Here is a 19,737-nt window from a genome sequence, read left to right on the forward strand (position 1 = left end):
CCACCACTGTCAGTGTAGTACCGCAGAGTTGATACGTTGCTCTGGGGTTACTGTTTCCGATATGTAGTACTTTACATTTGTCAATGTTAAACTTCATTTGCCACCTCTCAGCCCATCTGTTCAACCTTTCCAGATCCTGTTGCAGCAGCATAGCGTCAGTAGTGTCCTTAACGACCCTGCCAACCTTTGTATCATCTGCAAACTTGGACATTAAACTTGATATCCTATCATCAATATCATTCATAAACACCGAAAACAACAATGGACCCAACACTGAACCTTGAGGAACTCCACTAATAACATTAGTCCACGTTGAGCAGTGTCCATTGGTTACCACTCTCTGTCTTCTGCCACTCAACCATCCCCTTATCCATAGCAGCAATTTGCCTCCAATGCCACACTGCTCCAATTTGTGCAGCAGTCTTACATGTGCAACAGTATCAAAAGCCTTTCTAAGATCCAAATATATAATATCAAAGTTATTCCCTGCATCCAGTTCTTTTGTGACTACATCATAGTATCCAATCAAATTGGTCAGGCAAGACCTGCCCTTAACAAAACCATGCTGCGTCTGAGCTATAACTGAATTCTTGTCTAGATGTTCCTGCAGTGCTTCTTTAACCAGTGCCTCCATTAATTTACCTGAAACAGAAGTTAAACTAACAGGTCTATAATTACTTGTGTCAGCCTTTGATCCTCCTTTGTGAATTGGGGTTACATTTGCACATCTCCAGTCTATGGGTACCTCCCCTGAGTCCAAAGAAGCTCTCATAATAATGGCTAAGGGTTTGCTTACTTCCTTTGCTGCCTCCTTTAATATAACTGGATAGATCCCATCCACCCCAGGTGCCTTTTTTATGTTTATCGTCAACAATCTCTCCTCCACTTTCCTCTCAGTTATTACAAAATCATCCAGCTCACTGCCAATGTTTACTTTACCTACATCATTCTCCTTCCTGAATAACTCCTCATGCGTGAATGTAGATGCAAAATACTCGTTTAGATTGTTAGCCACGTGAGCAGGATCCTCAACTGTTGAACCATCAATATCCAGTGGACCAATCTGATTCATCCCTTTCCTTCTCGAGTTCAAATATGTAAAGAACTCTTTTCTGTTCTTCTTTGCATCCTTTGCCAAGGATTTTTCGTAGTCTGCCTTTGCCTGCCTAATCTCCTTTGTGACTTGATTACAGACCAACTTATATCTATCATAGGCTTTCATGTCACCCATTAATTTGTATGTATCCCATGCATTTTTCTTCTCTGCCACATGTCTCATTAGTTCATCTGACAACCATTTAGGCCTAAACCTTGAACAATATTTCTTTGTTGGTATGTAAAGCCTGGTAGCCTCCAAGATTAGTTCCTTGAATGCTTCCCATTTTGAGTTTGCTGTTGGTAACATCATCAGTTCGTCCCACTGTATAGAATTTAAATACTGTCTCAGACCATCATAGTCGCCTTTACGAAAACAAAAACCCTTCCCTTTACCTCTGATGGTAGTTACCTCCTTGAGTAAATCCCACTTCAACACACTGTGATCGCTGCCACCTAGTGGTTCATTTATCTGCAGATTCTTAATGCATGAAGAATCACTACTGATAATCAGATCAAGAGTATTGCTCCCTCTTGTTGCCTCACGAACATGCTGATGTAGAAAACAATCATCCAATAAATCCACAAAAGCCTTGCTAGTGTGCGAGTGACCAACCCACAAATTCCAGTCAATATCTGGGAAATTAAAATCCCCCATTATAAGACTCTCTGATTTACTGGCCCACTCTATTTCTCTGTACAATATCTTATTATACTCATCAGAGTCATTAGGCCTATAGCACACTCCTACTCTCAATTTTGATTTCCCTATGCTTATGTCACACCAAACTGACTCGATACTGCCCTGTCCATCGATGTCGACTGGCTTCACTTCCTTGGACTTTGTGTTTCTTAATTAATAGCATAACCCCTCCTCCCCTCCTGTCCTGTCTATCCTTTCTATACACATTGTATTCCCCAAATTCCAGTTCCGCATTACTTATATCTGTGTGACACCACGTCTCTGATATCCCAACAATATCTGCCTTTGATGTTTTGAGCAATACCTCAAATTCATCAAATTTATTTACCAAACTCCTAGCATTGGTGTACACGCAGGTATACATGCACCTGTTTCTATTCTTAGCTACCCTAACACAACCCATGTGTTTACTTGTACCGCAATGACTACCAGCAGTCTCTGAAATATCCTGCATCTTGTTTTTCAGGTTCCTGCTCATTTCAATAGAAGCAGTGCAAGAATCACTTCCACCTCTGCCAGTGGCTACTGTTAATCTATTAGTCCTTGTATCCCCCCCAACTAGCAGTTTTCCGACCCACCTAACACTGCCTCAACAGCATCAGCAAAAATTCTTGCACCCTTTCTATTTAAGCGTATCCCATCCCTGTAGAAGTAATCTGAGAGTTCCCGGTGAAATTATAACAACTGAAGTAACCTCGAATGTGTGTGTGTGGGGAAGTTGGCAATTGAACAAATGAGGCAAATGAACTAGATATGGGAGAAATCAACACTAACAAAGTAGTGTTGAAAAGACTACGCTTTGCTTTAGAAGAAAAATTGTTGGAATATCAGAAACATGGTGTCACACAGATATAAGGAAAGCAGAACTGGAATTTGGGGAGTACAATGTGTACGGGAAGGGAGGAGGAGTTATGCTATTAGTTAAGAAACACATGAAATCCAAGGAGCTGCAGCCAGTTGACATCACTGGACAGTGCAGTGTCGAGCCAGTTTGGTGTGACATAAGCACTGGGAGATCAAAATTGAGAGTAGGAGTGTGTTATAGGCCTAATGACTATGATGAGTATAATAAAAACTGTACAGGGAAATAGAGTGGGCCAGTAAATCAGAGAGTCTCTTATAATGAGGGATTTTAATTTCCCAGATATTGATTAGAATTTGTGTGTTGGCCACTCACACACTAGCAGGGCTTTTGCGGATTTATTGGATGATTGTTTTTTACAGCAGCATGTTCAGGAGGCAACTAGAGCAATACCCTTCACCTGATTATCAGTAGTGATTCTTCATACATTAAGAATCTGCAGATAAAGGAACCACTAGGTGGCAGTGATCACTGTGTGCTCAAGTGGGATTTACTCAAAGCGGTAACTACCATCAGGAGAAAAGGGAAGGGTTTTTGCTTTCGCAAAGGCAACTACGGAGGCTTGAGACAGTATTTAAATTCTGTACGGTGGGACCAACTGATGATGTTGCCAACAGCAAATTCAAAATGGAAAGCATTCAAAGAATGCTTTCTTGGAATCTACTGGGCTTTTCATACCAACCAAAAAATATTGTTCACGGTTTAAGTCTAAATGGATGTCAGATGAACTAATGAGACACGTGGCAGAGAACAAAAATGCATGGGATACACATAAATTAATGAGTGACACGGAAGCCTATGATAGATATAAGCTGGTCTGTAACCAAGTCACAAAGGAGATAGGCAGGCAAAGGCAGATTATGAGAAATCTTTGGCAAAGGATGAAAAAAAAAAACAGCAAAGAGTTCTTTACTTATGTAAACTCTAGAAGGAGATGAATCGGATTGGTCCACTTGATATCGATGGTTCACCTGTTGATGATCCTGCTCATGAAGCTAATAAACTAAATGAGTATTTTCCATCTACATTCAGACATGGTGGAGAATGCCAGATGTGAATTAAACTGTGGCAGTGAGCTAGATGATTTTTTAATAACTGAAGGAAAGTGGAGGAGAAATTGTTGAAGATAAACATAAAAAAGGCACCCGGGGTGGATGGGATCTATCCAGTTATATTAAAGGAGGCAGCAAAGGAGTAAGCAAATCCTTAGCCATAATTATGAGAACTTCTTTGGACTCAGGGGATGTGCAAATGTGACCCCAATTCACAAAGGAGGGACTCCACTAATAAGAAAGGGCGACACAAGTGATTATAGACCTGTTAGTTTAACTTCTGTTCCAGGGAAATTAATGTAGGCACTGGTTAAAGAAGCACTGCAGGATCATCTAGACAAGACTTCAGTTATAGCTCGGACACAGCATGGGTTTGTTAAGGGGAAGTCTTGTCTGACCAATTTGATTGAATACTATGATGTGGTCACAAAGGAACTGGATGCAGGGAATAACTTTGATATCATATATTTGGATCTTAGAAAGGCATTTGATACTGTTGCACATGGAAGACTGCTGCACAGATTGGAGCAGTGTTGGCATTGGAGGCAAATTGCTGCTATGGATAAAGGGATGGTTGAGTGGGAGAAGACAGTGGTAATCATTGGACACTGCTCTTTGTGGACTATTGTTATTAGTGGAGTCCCTCAGTGTTCAGTGTTGGGTCCATTGTTGTTTTCTGTATTTATATACCCTTGTAGATTCCAAGAAAGCATTCAAAGAATGCTTTCTTGGAATCTACTGGGCTTTTCATACCAACTAAAAAATATTGTTCAAGGTTTAGGCCTAAATGGATGTCAGATGAACTAATTAGACATATGGCAGAGAAGAAAAATGCATGGGATACATATAAATTAACATGTGACACAGAAGCCTATGATAGATATAAGCTGGTCTGTAACCAAGTCACAAAGGAGATTAGGCAGGTAAAGGCAGATTATGAGAAATCTTTATGCAAAGAAAAACAGAAAAGAGTTCTTTACCTATGTAAACTCTAGAAGGAAAGTGATGAAACAGATTGGTCCACTGGATATTGATGGTTCAACTGTTGATGATCCTGGTCAGGTGGCTAACAAACTAAACAAGTATTTTGCATCTACATTCACACATCAGGAGTTATTCAGGAAGGGGAATGCCAGAGGTGTAGTGAACACTGGCAGTGAGCTAGATAATTTTGTAATAACTGAGAGGAAAGTGGAGGAGAAATTATTGAGGATAAACGTAAAAAAGGCACCCAGGATGGATAGGATCTATCCAGTTATATTGAAGAAGGCAGCAAAGAAGAAAGCAAATCCTTAGCCATAATTATGAGAGCTTCTTTGGACTCAGGAGAGGTACCCATAGACTGGAGATGTGCATATGTGACCCCACAAAGCAGGATCAAAGGCTGACACAAGTAATTATAGACCTGTGAGTTTAACTTCTGTTCCAGGAAAATTAATGGAAGCACAGGTTAAAAAAGCACTGCAGGATCATCTAGACAAGACTTCAGTTATAGCTCAGACACAGCATGGTTTTGTTAAGGGAAAGTCTTGCCTGACCAACTTGATTGGATACTACGATGCAGTCACAAAAGAAGTGGATGCAGGGAATAACATTGATATTATATATTTGGATCTTAGAAAGGCTTTTGATACTGTTGCACATGTAAGACTGCTGCACAAATTGGAGCAGTGTGGCATTGGAGGCAAATTGCTGCTATGGATAAAGGGATGGTTGAGTGGGAGAAGACAGTGTTAATCATTGGACACTGCTCTTCGTGGACTATTGTTATGAGTGGAGTCCCTCAGGGTTCAGTGTTGTGTCCATTGTTGTTTTCTGTATTTATAAATGATATGATGATCATGATGCATTAAGCCTGATGATCGCATATCAGGCTTAATGTCCAAGTTTGCAGATGATACGAAGGTTGGCAGGGTTGTTAAGGACACTAATGACAGTACACTGCTGCAACAGGATCTAGAAAAGTTGAGCAGGTGGGCTGAGAGGTGGCAAATGAAGTTTAACATTGACAAATGTAATTTACTACATATGGGAAGCAGTAACCCCAGAGTAACGTCTCAACTCTGTGCTACTACACTGACAATGGTAGAGAATGAAAAGGATATGGGGGTAATTGTGCAGACAGATATGAAGTTTTCTGAGCAGTACAGACAGTCTGAAAGAGTAGCTCGTGGTGTCTTGTCAATGATATACAGGAATTTTTCTAGCAAGGATAAGGAGGTGATTATCCCCTTCTATAAGGCAATGGTCAGGCCATACCTTGAGTACTGTGTACAGGTCTGGAGACCTCATTTTAAGAAGGATGAAGAGCTTTTGGAACAAGTACAGAGAAGGACAACAAGATTAGTGACTGGAACGAAGGGTTGCTCTTATGAAGAAAGGCTTACGTTTTGCAGATTACAGTGTCTGGAGACTAGGCACTTGCGAGGTGATCTATTTGAGGTGTATACAGCCTTGAATGGTTTGAACATGCTCAATGCTGATGGAAATCTTCCTCTTGCTCAGAATAATCACTTAAGACGTCATAAATTTAAATTGAGGAAAGACAGTTGTAGGATAGATCTGTGGAAGTTTGCCTTTGGCCAGCGGGTAGTTGATTGGTGGAACAGACTTCCATCTTTTGTTGTGGAAGTTGATAACCTAAATATAAGGCTTAGCTGGACAGGTATTTGGAACGAACGGAGGGGTGAAATGGGAGCGTTTTTTTTTTTTTGGCTGAGTTGCATGAGCTTGCCTTCTCGCATCGTATGCTAATGCTAAAAAGGAGAATCTCCATTTTTATACTATCACTCCTTTTTTCTTCTAAAGCAAAGTTTTGAGTCTTTTCAACACTACTTCATTTGCCTCATTAGTTTAATTGCTGACTTCCCCTTCACACAGGTACGGTTCACTCTGACCAATTTACACCCCCCCCCCACACACACACTCACACACTCGGGGTTACTTCATTTGTTATAAATTCGCTGGGAACTTTCGGCTTACTTCTTTAGTCTCCATTACAGCTTTGTTGCTTTCGCTTCCCTCAGTTCGTCAGTAAGTTTTCATTTCCTGACTATTTTCTTTCGTCCTGAAATTACTCTTTTTTTTTGTTAAAATTCACATAGGTTGTTTGCTGTCTTTCATTTTTTTCTTTAACTGGAATCAATTGGTTTTAATTTTAGCATAATTTTGCATTTTACTTTTACATTTTACTTTTTATTTATTTTAGTATTATATTGATTTTGTTTTTATTGCTTTGCTGTTGTGTCCGCTATGATGTATACATCTGCTTGCTTTTCTGTCTGCCATGTATAAATCATAACAGAAACAGAGACCTTGCTCATTGCTGTGCATCCTTTGGTTTTGGTGGCTGGCCCATGATGACATAGTTAAAATCTTGGGACATACAGCATTAAGTACCATTTATATATTTTCATTTAATTTAATTATATTAATTTGTTATTTAATCGGCTTTTATTTCAGTCACTTAATTTTTCCATTGTTGCCACACCTGTCAGGTCAGCACCTCTACCCATACATTTATCTTATCTAATCTATTTGCCTATATATATATATATATATATATATAGGCGCAAATGGAACCCTCTATATAAGGCATATTCGGGTCAAACGGCAAGGACCTTAAAAAAAAAAAAGGTTGACGTGATCGCAGTTGATTTAGGGAAGATTTTGTTAAACAGTGCTGCGTGGGGTTGTACGCTGAAAGGACGAGTTCTAGGAGCCTAAAAGGTCAGGCAGAATTTTGTTGTAATTTAAGTTTGTATATATGGGAAAGTATTGGGAGGAGAAACTGAAGACTGGGGGATTGAAGTAGGTAGAAGGGATCGATAGTGAAGGTGACCCCCGTTTTTTTTTTTTTTTTTTTTTTTTCTTCTTCTTCAGTGGTGCATGCCCATGCCCCACCAGAGTGAAAAATTGGGGTGGAAAGAAGAGGGGAACCTCTCCTTCCGCCCGGGGGAATTGGAAGAAAAGATCTTCTTCTGTTAATCCCATTGTTATTAACTTTCTACTGTTGGCCCCATGCCCAGTGAGTAGGTATGAGGACAGTAGGCCTGGGGAAAGCCAGACCAGCATTTCTGGATGAGCTTTTCTGAGGTCTGGAATGAATTTTTTGGTAATGGTGCCCTTTGTGCTGTCATTCCAGCATTGCTGCCAGAGATCATGTAAGTATTCGGTCAAATGTCGGGTTTCCATTTTGTGGTTGTTTGCTGTGTTTGAGGTGAAGTCTCTGAAGGTGTTAGCCTTTCCTCTGGTCAGGTTGGTTAAGATGCCAGACTGCACTACCTCCAGGTCCAGGGGGAGAGCCCCCCCTGAGGCCTGCAGGGCGTGGGTGCTGACCGTGCAGCGGGCTCGAGAAGTTGTCAGTAATATTGTCCTCTGGATAGTTTCTAGCTTCCGTTGATTGGAGACCATTATGGTTTTGTTGTACCAGACTTGGATTGGCATATGCAATAGCCGGTAGAAAGACTGTCTTGTAGAATAGACTGAGGGTTCTCATTTGAGCCCCCAGTCTTTCCTGGTAATCCTGGTAAACAGTGAAGCATAGTTTTTAATTTTCCTCTGCAGGTACTTGAGGTGTGCATGACCCGACAGAGAACGTAATTTAATGATTACAATAAGATTAAATATATATAATACATACTACATATTTACTGTATCCAGGACATAATATTGTAACGATAATAGTTGTCAAGATAATGTGTGGTGCCCTGTATGTGATGGATATGGTAAAAATAAATAATTAATTAATTAACCAATCAAATTTAAGTTAACGCAAAGAGAAACATGCAGATAGTAAGAAGAAAAACTAAAGGAGTAGGAATAATAGAACCTGAACTCCATAAAGGCGAAAAATAGTGGTATAGATAAGAAATAGTTTCTCCTACATCCTCGGATTGCCCTAATAATTTTGGAGAAATAAAAATAGAGTGTAGGACAGCTTAAAGACAATACAAGATATAAGTTGAGGCTCGGGTATACCCGCCGACCGGGCTAGCCGAGTGGGTAAAGTACCTGCCCGGCGACCCAAAGGTCGCGGGTTCGATTCCCGCCTCGGGCTTGGATCAAAGTACTGCAAAAACCTTGGGAGGTGCAATATGGCCACAGAAGCCGATGCGCCAACAACTACCAAATCAAAAAAAAAAAAAAAAAAAATCGGGTATACCCGGGATCGCAAACCCATTCCTATAGTAGGCCCTGAGCTGAATTTGCATGTTAACTCAGCGTGAACTTAAGTAAACTTAAATGAATTTAACTATGTAATAAAAAAATTTTAAAAAATGATACACTGTAATTTGCAAGCCGGTGGGTACAAGTTTTCTACGCCGTAAGACACCAAGAAAGCAAAGTGTATCCTATGTACATATATACATGCCACTAAATATGACAATTAATTATGCTTATCGCTTTCCTTGAAGTGGTATTTCAGGTAAGCGATGGGGAAACTATTATTAATCAACTTGTTGTACAATGCTATTATGTTTGCTGAACAGTTTTTATTATTATTGCAGATATAAGCAATCCTCAGACATTGGGATAAAATGATATTAGCATGTACTGATTTTGATATATTAGATCTTCAGTTTGTAAGGCCGACTACATTGAAATTAAATGCGTCTCTTTTATTATATATTTCTATATGAAGATCCAGGTAATTTGCTGTAGTATCAGAACTATTAGTTTTTTCTAATACAAGTTCTTCTGGATATAATTTACTGTAATCCTGAACAAAATGTGGACAATTAAACACACATAATTATCTATGTATCTGAATATAAGTAGGTTATCTTGGAATGCTCTTTCTGTATAATATAGATGAAGGTTTGCAATTAAGCTTGATGCTGGACTTCCCATAGGGGTGCCATTCACTTGCAAGTATAACGATGTTCCGTAATATACATAATTATTAAAGGTGCATAAATTTATTAGAGTATCCCAATAGGTTAAATCAACCTTTATAGGCCTCCCAGGCTAAAGCTAGTTTACATATGCTAACTTGGTATCCTGGTCCATATACACCTAATTCCCTACAGATAAATACCATTTAATTAAATAAAATCGACCAATATAATTTCATGCACGTATAATGTCTAATTGCCCTATTACAATAGCATTAACGTTGCACAACTGACAAATACCTAATACTGTAAACTTAACCAGATATCATTATCATAATCTTCAATAAGAACACTATATATATATATATATATATATATATTATGTGAGATAAAAGTTAGGCAAAAGTAATAAAAATAAATAAATATGGCTATGTAGCTATCATTAGAGGCAGCAAATGCACATCCTCCACATGATGCTTAATTATATCTGATAATTAAAATAAATATGATATTTAAAATAAAAACATCAGCCAGTAGTACGGCAATAATGCAGAGCGAAACGAAACGCAAAATAATATAAAATAAACAAACAGGGAAGGGAAAGTAGAGATAATAGGACAAAAAGGTAGTCGATAATCCCCTGTAAAATTTAGTCAATTAAGTCATTAAACCCAATTAATAAAAAATGTAAATTTAAAATAATGCCAATTATAAATAATTTAGCGGTACCCCCCTCGAAGGTACCAGTTCCAAGCTAAATTATTCATAATTGGCATTATTTTAAATTTACATTTTTTATTAATTGGGTTTAATGACTTAATTGATTAAATTTTACAGGGGATTATCGACTACCTTTTTGTCCTATTATCTCTACTTTCCCTTCCCTGTTTGTTTATTTTATATTATTTTGCGTTTCTTTTCGCTCTGCATTATTGCCGTACTACTGGCTGATGTTTTTATTTTAAATATCATATTTATTTTAATTATCAGATATAATTAAGCATCATGTGGAGGATGTGCATTTGCTGCCTCTAATGATAGCTACATAGCCATATTTATTTATTTTTATTACTTTTGCCTAACTTTTATCTCACATAATATAAATTAGTGGTAGTAGTGGGTTGATATGCTAAATAAGCAGCGCCTGTGCTGCCATCTATTCTTTTCCTTTCTATTATATAAGCTTGCATTATGTCAGTGGTGTGGCTCTGATCAAGAGTGCTGTCTGTTCTATAGTTTATTTTTCGCTGCATAAGGACCATGCAAATCCTCTGCATTGGTTGATCTATCGGAGAATGGAGGTGTTTTGGTTCTTCGATATTTCTGCCTTTGCGATGATTTGTATGACGATTGAAATGCAGCGATTCCATGACCATTATTGGCCTCGTGGTCCTCTGTCGATATGGGGCATGATGGTCAGTCTATCATTTTGATATTTTAGTTTTTTGGTAGTTTCTTTAACCCTTTTTGGTGATATTTCACGTTTTTTGGAACTGGTACCTTCGAGGGGGGTACCGCTAAATTATTTATAATTGGCATTATTTTAAATTTACATTTTTTATTAATTGGGTTTAATGACTTAATTGACTAAATTTTACAGGGGATTATCGACTACCTTTTTGTCCTATTATCTCTACTTTCCCTTCCCTGTTTGTTTATTTTATATTATTTTTCGTTTCGTTTTGCTCTGCATTATTGCCGTACTACTGGCTGATGTTTTTATTTTAAATATCATATTTATTTTAATTATCAGATATATATATATATATATATATATATATATATATCTTTCTGCATTTTTCTGATTCATAAATTTGTATTCTTTAGGTCTTTTCAAGATGGACAGTGGTACTGTTTCAATGATGCACAGGTTACACAGGTTTGTATTAGTAAAAATTTTCCATTTCCATACACTGTTCTTTTTCGTACATTATAAAAAATGCAATTAAAATTTTATTTTGCTGTCAACAGTGTTTATGGATATGATACCTACAGGATATTTCAAAAGTTTAAAAAAATTCTGGCACGTTTTCTAGTGTCCAAAATAAAAAATTAAAAAAAAGAAGTATAAACATGTGTCTGATTTGGAATAGCTACAGAGCTGTTGCTGTTCAATTTTTTTTTTCAAATTTGAACAGCAAATAGACTCCCCATGTGAGCAAGATGTGTGCAAATTAAAGTTTGCAATAATTATTTTTAGATACCTGTATTTTTTTTGTATATGAATCCAAATTCAGATACACGCAGATTGTATTAAAAAATCACCACATGTAATCAGGGTTAAAAATTGTCCACATAATGTAAATGATCACATGCCACTCTTTCAAAATATGTAATAACTAGTCGTATAGTCAGTTCTGCTATAACGTTCATTTTCACAACATGAATTTGCTCCAATGTGACAGATATATTAGGGAACAAAGCAAGTATAACACGATTTTCACTTTGGCTCATGCATGATTTCATCTGCAAGTCATCAATGTCAGCCGTTATCAATCCACTACAGGATGAAAGCCTCTCCAGAAACTTTCCAGTTCCTTCTGTTTTGTGCAATAGCCATCCATTTGCTACCCACAAACTCACGAATTTCATCTGTCCATCTCCGTCATTGTCTTCAAGGTTTTCTTCTAGCTTCTCTTGGGTACCATTCTGTTATTCTCTTAGTCCATCTGTCATCATGTCTTCGAGTTATGTGTCCTGCCCAAGACCATTTTAGTTCTTTAGTTTTGATAACAGTGTGCTGCCTAATCCATGTGTTTCTCTTCTTATCTAACAGTCTGATTCCCAATATAATTTGTTCCATTCTTCACTCTATCGTTCTCAGCTTCTCTTCCATTCTTTTGGTGAGTGCCCAAGTTTCACTTCCGTATGTCATGGTGGGTAGTGTACATTGGTTCATTATTTTATGTTTCAGACAAATTGGGATATTACTCCTCAGTATGTGACTATATTTCTTGAATGCTATCCATCCAAAATTTATTCTTCTTTTGACTTCTAGCCATTTATCATTATTACAGCTGATACCTTGTCCCAGATAAGTATATTACTCCACCTTTCAATTACTGCTCCTTCAATCATTATATCCCTTTCTATGGCATACTTGTTCGTCGTAACTTTTGTTTTAGCCATATTCATCTTTAGTCCAAAATCCTTACTAACTCTGCATAACTGATTAAGATTTTCATCTAATTCATCTAATTCTTTGGGATTGTGGCTTATGACAACGTTATCTTAAAATTGTAAATGGTTTATTTCCTCTCCATTCATATTGACTCCTTTCTGTGACCAGTCTAATCTTCTGAAAGCTTCCTCGAGGGCAGCAGTAAACTACAGAGATATTGTGTCTCCTTGTTGAACTCCATTCTCAATTTTAAATTTACTACTGTCTTTTGTCTAGTCTAATAAAGGAGGTAGCATTCTCATGTATTTTCTTCAAAATCATAATATAAGGAGTATCTATGCCTTGTCTTTTCAGTGCCCAAAACATTGCCTTTTGCTGTATGGAGTCAAATGACTTTTCATAATCCACAAATGCCAGTCATAATGGTGTTTTATATTCATTTGCTTTCTCCATTAGCTGTGATGTTACGTGAAGGTGATCCATAGTTGAGAATTCTGTCCTAAAGCAAGCTTGCTCTTTTGGTTGATTCCCATCAAGTATTCTTTCTCATTTGTTAGTAATGACCCTTGTGAACAACTTGTAGATGTGGGATAACTAACTAATTGGTCTATAATTTCCAATTTCTGATTTATCTCCTTTCTTATGCAGCAAACTATGTTTGCATTATTCCACTCGTTAGGCATCACACCTTTTCTAATGCATTTTGTGAAGAGACTTGCCAGCTTTTGTGCCATGTCTCTTCCTCCCAATTTTAACAACTCTACAGTAACTTCATCTTCCCCCGGAGCTTTCCGATTCTCTGTTTTCTTCAACACATGGTCTACCTCATCAGGAAGGATATCTAATTTGCAATCCATCTTCCCCACTGCTGGCATCATTCCTTCGCTCCTTGTATAATTCTCTATAGTAGTCTTCTGCTATTTGAATTATGCCTTCTGTGCTATTTATAAGTACACCATCGCTATTCTTCAGTTTTTTTTTTTTTTTTATGTAAACCCCAAACACGAGAGGTATTAGAACCTATAGTACTTAGTACCGTGCTTGGCTGGGAGGTTGAGAAGGCGAAAGAAGATATTTGTCGACATTGGACTTGAACTTCTGTAGACTGTAATTTTCAGGAAATATGTATGAAGGAAGGTTGGTCCAGAAAACGGCAATTGAATGAATAAACGAGGAAAATGAAAAGTTGGTTCTATGAGTTTGAAGTTGGACAGTAAATGGATATTGGCTAGTGGCTGCATGTGTTCGGTCTGTTTTGAAAGAGAGAGCAGGAATTATAGAAGCCAATTCAGAAGAACAGTGCTCATGGAAATATCTGTAGAAGAGGCATGCAGTAGAAACAGTATATCTATGAGGCAGCGAGTGGAGAGACTCTGTTAGAGATGAATCATTAATTAACCTAACTGCCCTCTTCTGAATGGAATCAAGAAGCCTGAGAGAGGTTTTGGGGGGCACCACTTCAGATGTGGGAACAATATTCCATGTTAGGGCGGATTTGCGATTTGTACAGAGTGAACAGCTGTGTAGAAGAATAGTAACGCCGAGAGCGAAAGAGAAAAACCAAGTTTTTTTAGATGCAGAGGAAGCAATATTTGTAATGTGCTTGTGCCAAGAGAGATTAGAAGTCAGGGTAATCCCCAAAAGTGATATATCATTTTGCCTATAAATCGGAGTGTCACTAAAGATAAGCATAGGAGCAGAAGAATCGTTTTTGCGAGATATAAGACAAGACTGAGCTGGGCCTGAAAGGCAAGTCATACCAGTCCGAGTTAACTCATATGCAGCATCCTTGGCCAGATCACCAAATTATGTTATTTTTTTAAAAAATAAATAAATAAATTTTCTGTTTATACTCCGGGACGACCAAACAGTCAGAGGAGTTAACAAGAAAAACAGAATACAAGAAACAGCACCGTATTCAGCAGTCACGGGGTTGAACCCCGGTCACTCAAGGCACGTGTACTTATGCACCTGTGTGCCTGACCACTAGGCTACGGCGTTCTTTTAGTTGTTGGCGCATCGGCTTCTGTGGCCATAATGCACCTCCCAAGGTTTTTTTTGCAATACTTTGATCCAAGCCCGAGGTGGGATTCGAACCCGCGACCTTTTGGGTTGCCAGGCAGGTACTTTACCCACCTGGCTAGCCCAGTCGGCAGATCACCAAATACAACTTAACTCATACTTGGCAGTCAACATGTTAAATGATGCCAATTTTAACTACTTTAGTATATTGCTGCATGCCAAAATGATGCATTTGCACTAACTTGTACATCATTAAAGTAAATATAAAAAAAAAAAAAAAGTAACTAATGGGAACACCAGCAATATAATAAATTGGACAGGTCAGCACCATTATAAATAACTTGATAATGAGGAGAGGAGATGTAATTATATTAGTTTTATAATTATGTGTAATTATTGTTAGCTGTGTAAGCTGTATATATTGTTTGCTGTGTTACAGTCATATGGTTTTATTTTATAAAGCATGATTTACTTATTTAGTCTTTATTCTATTTTCTTGCTGCTTTAATTCTGCAGTGGTGGTCATTCCCCCCCCCCCCCCCCGCAATTGTAACAAACAGTGGTGTGGTGCCTGATAGGTGACAAATTTCTTTTAATTTATGGAAGCATTTTCGATTTTTCCTAATTCTGCTTGGAGTATCATCTTTTTGATTTTAATAAACACCATCTTTATTTAATAATAAATTTTTATATAAAACCTTTTATTTAAAAAACATTAATTCTATTTAAAATAAAAAATATAGGCTTAAAATAAAAGAAAAAACAATTAATCACTTTCATTTTCTAGTTTAAAAACCATTAAGCATGCAAAATTTCAAACATGCATGTGTATATATATTTTTATTTATTATATGTATAAATATTATATGTATTATATCTTAAAAAAATTTTGAAAATAAAACAAAAAAATATATACACTGGTGTTCAAAGAAAGTGCATCACCTAGGAATTTCACATTTCTAACCCTTTTTCGCAATGGTATGTTACATTAATGACTAGTATCACAAATAGAAATATAAACAAAAGATATTTATTAATAGTTAAGGCAAAGCTAAGTAATATTTGACAGGTGCTCTCAAAATATTCCAAAATGATCATTTGCAACCTTTATATAACAGTTTTGGTAAACATGAATTATGGCTGAAATGTTATTAGAAGCCCTCAATTTGCTTGAGTTTATCATTTTAAATGTAAAACAAAATGAAAAATTCACCAGGTGAAAACTAATATTTAGTTGAACCGCCTCTGGCCCTGATGACAGCAGCACACCGTCAAGGCATTGGCAAGATCAATTTCTGAATATAATCAGCTGATAGTTCGTGGTTCCAAACACAAATTATGGCTTCCTGAAGTTCACGAAGGGTCTTTGGTTTCTTTCTGGTAACTGCAGGTTTCACATGATGCCAACAGTTCTCTATAGGATTCAGTTCCGGACTCTTTCCTGGTCAGCTAACAGTTGTAATGGACCATTCTTCCAACCATTTTTTCACATGTAACAAATGTAAACACGTTACTGTTGAACCTCTAATGCAGAAATGAAGCTAAAGTAACTACAGAAGTGCCCATTTACACTTTTCGCCCAATGATAAGGAGCAGAATCATCTCTAATGGTTGGCAGCAGTTTGCCTTCCAATATAGCCAGGTATCCATTGGCATTTACGGAACCTTTTATAAACTGCGGGTGAACTCTCCACGATATGAAATGAACCCCCATATCATTTGGCTGGTAGGGAATTTCACTGTATGCACCATACAGTCTGGATGGTATTCTTCAACACATCTATGGCAAATTGTTCATCTCCCATCAGGACCATGCAGATTGAATTTCTTCTCATCTGAGAAAACTGACTTCTACTGCTTGTGGGTCCATTTAACATGCTCCTTACACCAAATTAATTAGGCCTTTTTCATTTTTTGTTTAAGGAGGGGCTTCTTCTTAGGATGACAGGCTACGAGTCCATTTTTGAAGAGGTGTCTTCTGACTGTTACTGCACTTGCTACCACTCCTGTATGTTCTTTCCATTCTCTGTTCAGCTCAGACGAAGAAGCTTTGCGGTTTTTAAGGCATAAATGCTTCAAAGTGCGGTCCTGTTTTGGCGTAGAGACTCATTTACGTCCAGTTCCTTTTTCCTATCAGCAGAACCTGTATTCTTGAGTTTGGAAAGAAATCTACTCACTGTCGACTGATTACAAGACACTCTATAAGCAATATGACTGGAAGAACATTCTTACTCACGTAAAGCAACAGTAGCAGTCTTTCTTCGTGGCGTCAACTGCACGTAACTTTTATTTAAAAATCCTGACACAAGCAAGGAATGACTGCAACTCTTGCAGAGTGTGCTTATATAGCTAATAGTAACAGCTGATGCAGTATTATGTCATCACCTAAGATTGCATCAATCTTATTTGATGCAATCTGTAAGAAATATTGCCATATACTTCATTATTCGGGCGACAATTACAATACTAAGGGGTAATGTACTTTCTTTGAACAGCAATGTATATATATATATATTAGATATTATTATTCACTTCAGGTTTTTCAAAATTTTTAAAAATTTATGTTAAATTTGATGCACTCTTACATATGCAAACTTTAAATATTATACAAATTGCTCTCTATCCCGAGTGATTATCACCTTCTGTATTTTCATATTTATTGTGCAAAAAGAATGACATGAAAGAATAATCTTTCAAAAACAACTTATCTAAGGCTGTTAATAGAACACATGAGTTCTATAAATAAATACACTCAGTCTAAAAGCAAGTAAACTTGAACTAGGAACAAACACCCAATTTCAAGTTTCATGACATCAGTACCAGTTAGGTCCCATGCAACCATGAGTTAAAAATCCTAACAAAAATGGTGGCATAGCACACATTAGATTCTCCCATGCCATTAAATTGTAAAAATTACTTTTGCCAATGAGAAAATTAGATTTTTACTTTCAACCAATGGTTAATTGGGAATGCTGTTTTCACAAAGAACCTCACAGATCCAGCCCCTCCACTGCAGGACTAAATGAATTATAAGCATTTTTCATTGCAGTTATTTGCATACCATAACTATGACTTCTTAATATGCTTAAAAATATTCTTAGATTACCTATGATGATATTAGGAAAACCTATGGAGGCGGACCTACTAGAGGATATTATTCCAGTGCATATTGTAGGCAAGTAAATTTTTTAATAATATTTAGAAATGTTTAATTATTTTAATAACATTTACATAACTTGAATTAAAGATGCTTAATTGTTGCAATAAAAATTTCAGTTATTATTATTTTAGCTATTTGGTGATGCGTTATGTCAAGAAGAACAGTTTTATACTAGCCAAACTAGTTGTAAAATATAGTGATGAAAATTCAAGTGTGTATGGGGCACGGGGGGGGGTGGGGGAGAACAAAAGAAAAAATGCAAAGAAGCAGTAGAAGTGGAATGGTTATATGGCCTTCGGAAATTTATATCAGATTAGATAAAAAATAACAATTGGGGGAAACTGAAGGTAAGTGAAATTACTGAAGAAATAGCTACATAAAGAGAAGAAAAAAAAATGGAAAAGAATATTGACAGGACAGATGGCCTAAAATTGCAATAGACTATAATTCATTTGTATAGAGAACAAGGAAATGGTCGATGCTTTTTTCAGTTTTTTTATTTTGTTAACCTACTGTAAGATATATTGGTTTTCATAATACGATTAGGTGTAAAAAAATTATGGAGGTCCTAAAGTCTCAAAACTTTATCAGACAGTTGGACAGACTTGAGTAGTCAAGACCTGCTAATTTAATTAAATGGGGACTTTTTGTTAATACCATCTTCAAAGGAGGGTGAATACGTGTCATAGGCTGTCTTTTATAGCCTGGGCACATTCCATTACTGTATTTCAAAAGCGTGGTGGGGGTTGTTTGAGTAGTTGAAAAGAGGAAAAGTAGAGTAGAAGGAAAATTTTCCCGGCCCATCATATTATACTTATAGTTTGGGAATTTGAAAATTGTAGATTTAGAACAGCTTACAGGTTTTTTTTTTTTTTTTGGGGGGGGGGGGGAAGAAAAGAGGAAAGGGAAAGAAAGGTTTCACTCAGAAATCCATGTGCGTGACTATCCACCCCTGTTAGTAGAGGTCCTGGATTGGTTAAATGGGGACTTTTCGTTGATATCGTGTTAATATCTTTTTGAGACCCGCTAAAATTAGTGGTACAGTTCTATAAATAAGTTGGGTTTTTTTGGCATGTTTTACACCTCGACTTTTATAAGATCAATAGTGCAAAAATAAACAAATATTTAAATACAAGTTTTAATTAATGCTAACACAATAGAAAGAGTATATATATATGAACTTATAAGATCAATATCATATCTTTATCGTAGGAAATCTTGACCCGACGCTCACATCAAACTAATCCGATTAATGTAATATAAAATCTTTGAGTATTAAAATCTTTAAAACTGCGAACATATCCCTATTGAGTTTGTTGAATTATATGATATTATATAAAAGTAATACAATCCTTCAATAGGGATATGCTCGTGGTTTTAAAGATTTTAATATACATTAATTGGATTAGTTTGATGTGAGCATCGGGTCAAGATTTCCTACTATAAAGGTATGATATCGATCTTATATTTAAACAAGAGTACTTAAAGTAGGAAAAACTGAGCTTCATTGCTCTTACATTTTGAAATATATGAACTTAAAAAAACAAAAAAAAAAAAAATTTTACAACAACTGTTCAATATGGCTGTCATTTTGGTCTTTACAAAATTGAAGACTTCTGGGTGCAGAGCAACAAGGCAAGGCACACTTCCTCAGAAATGTTCTCGAATTCTCTAACTAGTGGCTGCTGGAGCTCTAGCAGAAACCTGTGCTTATTACTAAATGCTTCATCCATTAAAAATCCCCATAAAAAGTAATCACAGGACATTAAATCTGGAGAGTGGTGCAATCATTTAATACAACTCCATTGACCTGGGAACTTTCCATCTAAGAATTCATGTACAGTGCTCCATCCTACATAATACTGATAATTGATTTTGGACTGCA

The 19,737-nt window shown here is 36.8% G+C and overlaps 1 protein-coding gene across 3 annotated transcripts in view; it reads left to right on the top strand.

Moving 5' to 3' along the window:
- The window catches only part of LOC150074989 (ubiquitin carboxyl-terminal hydrolase 47-like), a 486,634-nt gene that overhangs the window by 241,658 nt on the left and 225,239 nt on the right, over nt 1-19,737 (top strand). For all 3 annotated transcript variants that reach the window (XM_090388947.1, XM_090388945.1, XM_090388946.1), the window contains exons 15-16: nt 11,377-11,428; nt 17,794-17,867. In XM_090388947.1, coding sequence (XP_090245073.1) covers nt 11,377-11,428; nt 17,794-17,867 — 126 coding nt within the window. The remainder of the gene's footprint in view (nt 1-11,376; nt 11,429-17,793; nt 17,868-19,737) is intronic.

This window comes from Mastigoproctus giganteus, chromosome 14 (assembly GCF_048544385.1).
Source record: "Mastigoproctus giganteus isolate SK-2022 chromosome 14, ASM4854438v1, whole genome shotgun sequence".
Classification (NCBI taxonomy): Eukaryota; Metazoa; Arthropoda; class Arachnida; order Uropygi; family Thelyphonidae; genus Mastigoproctus; species Mastigoproctus giganteus.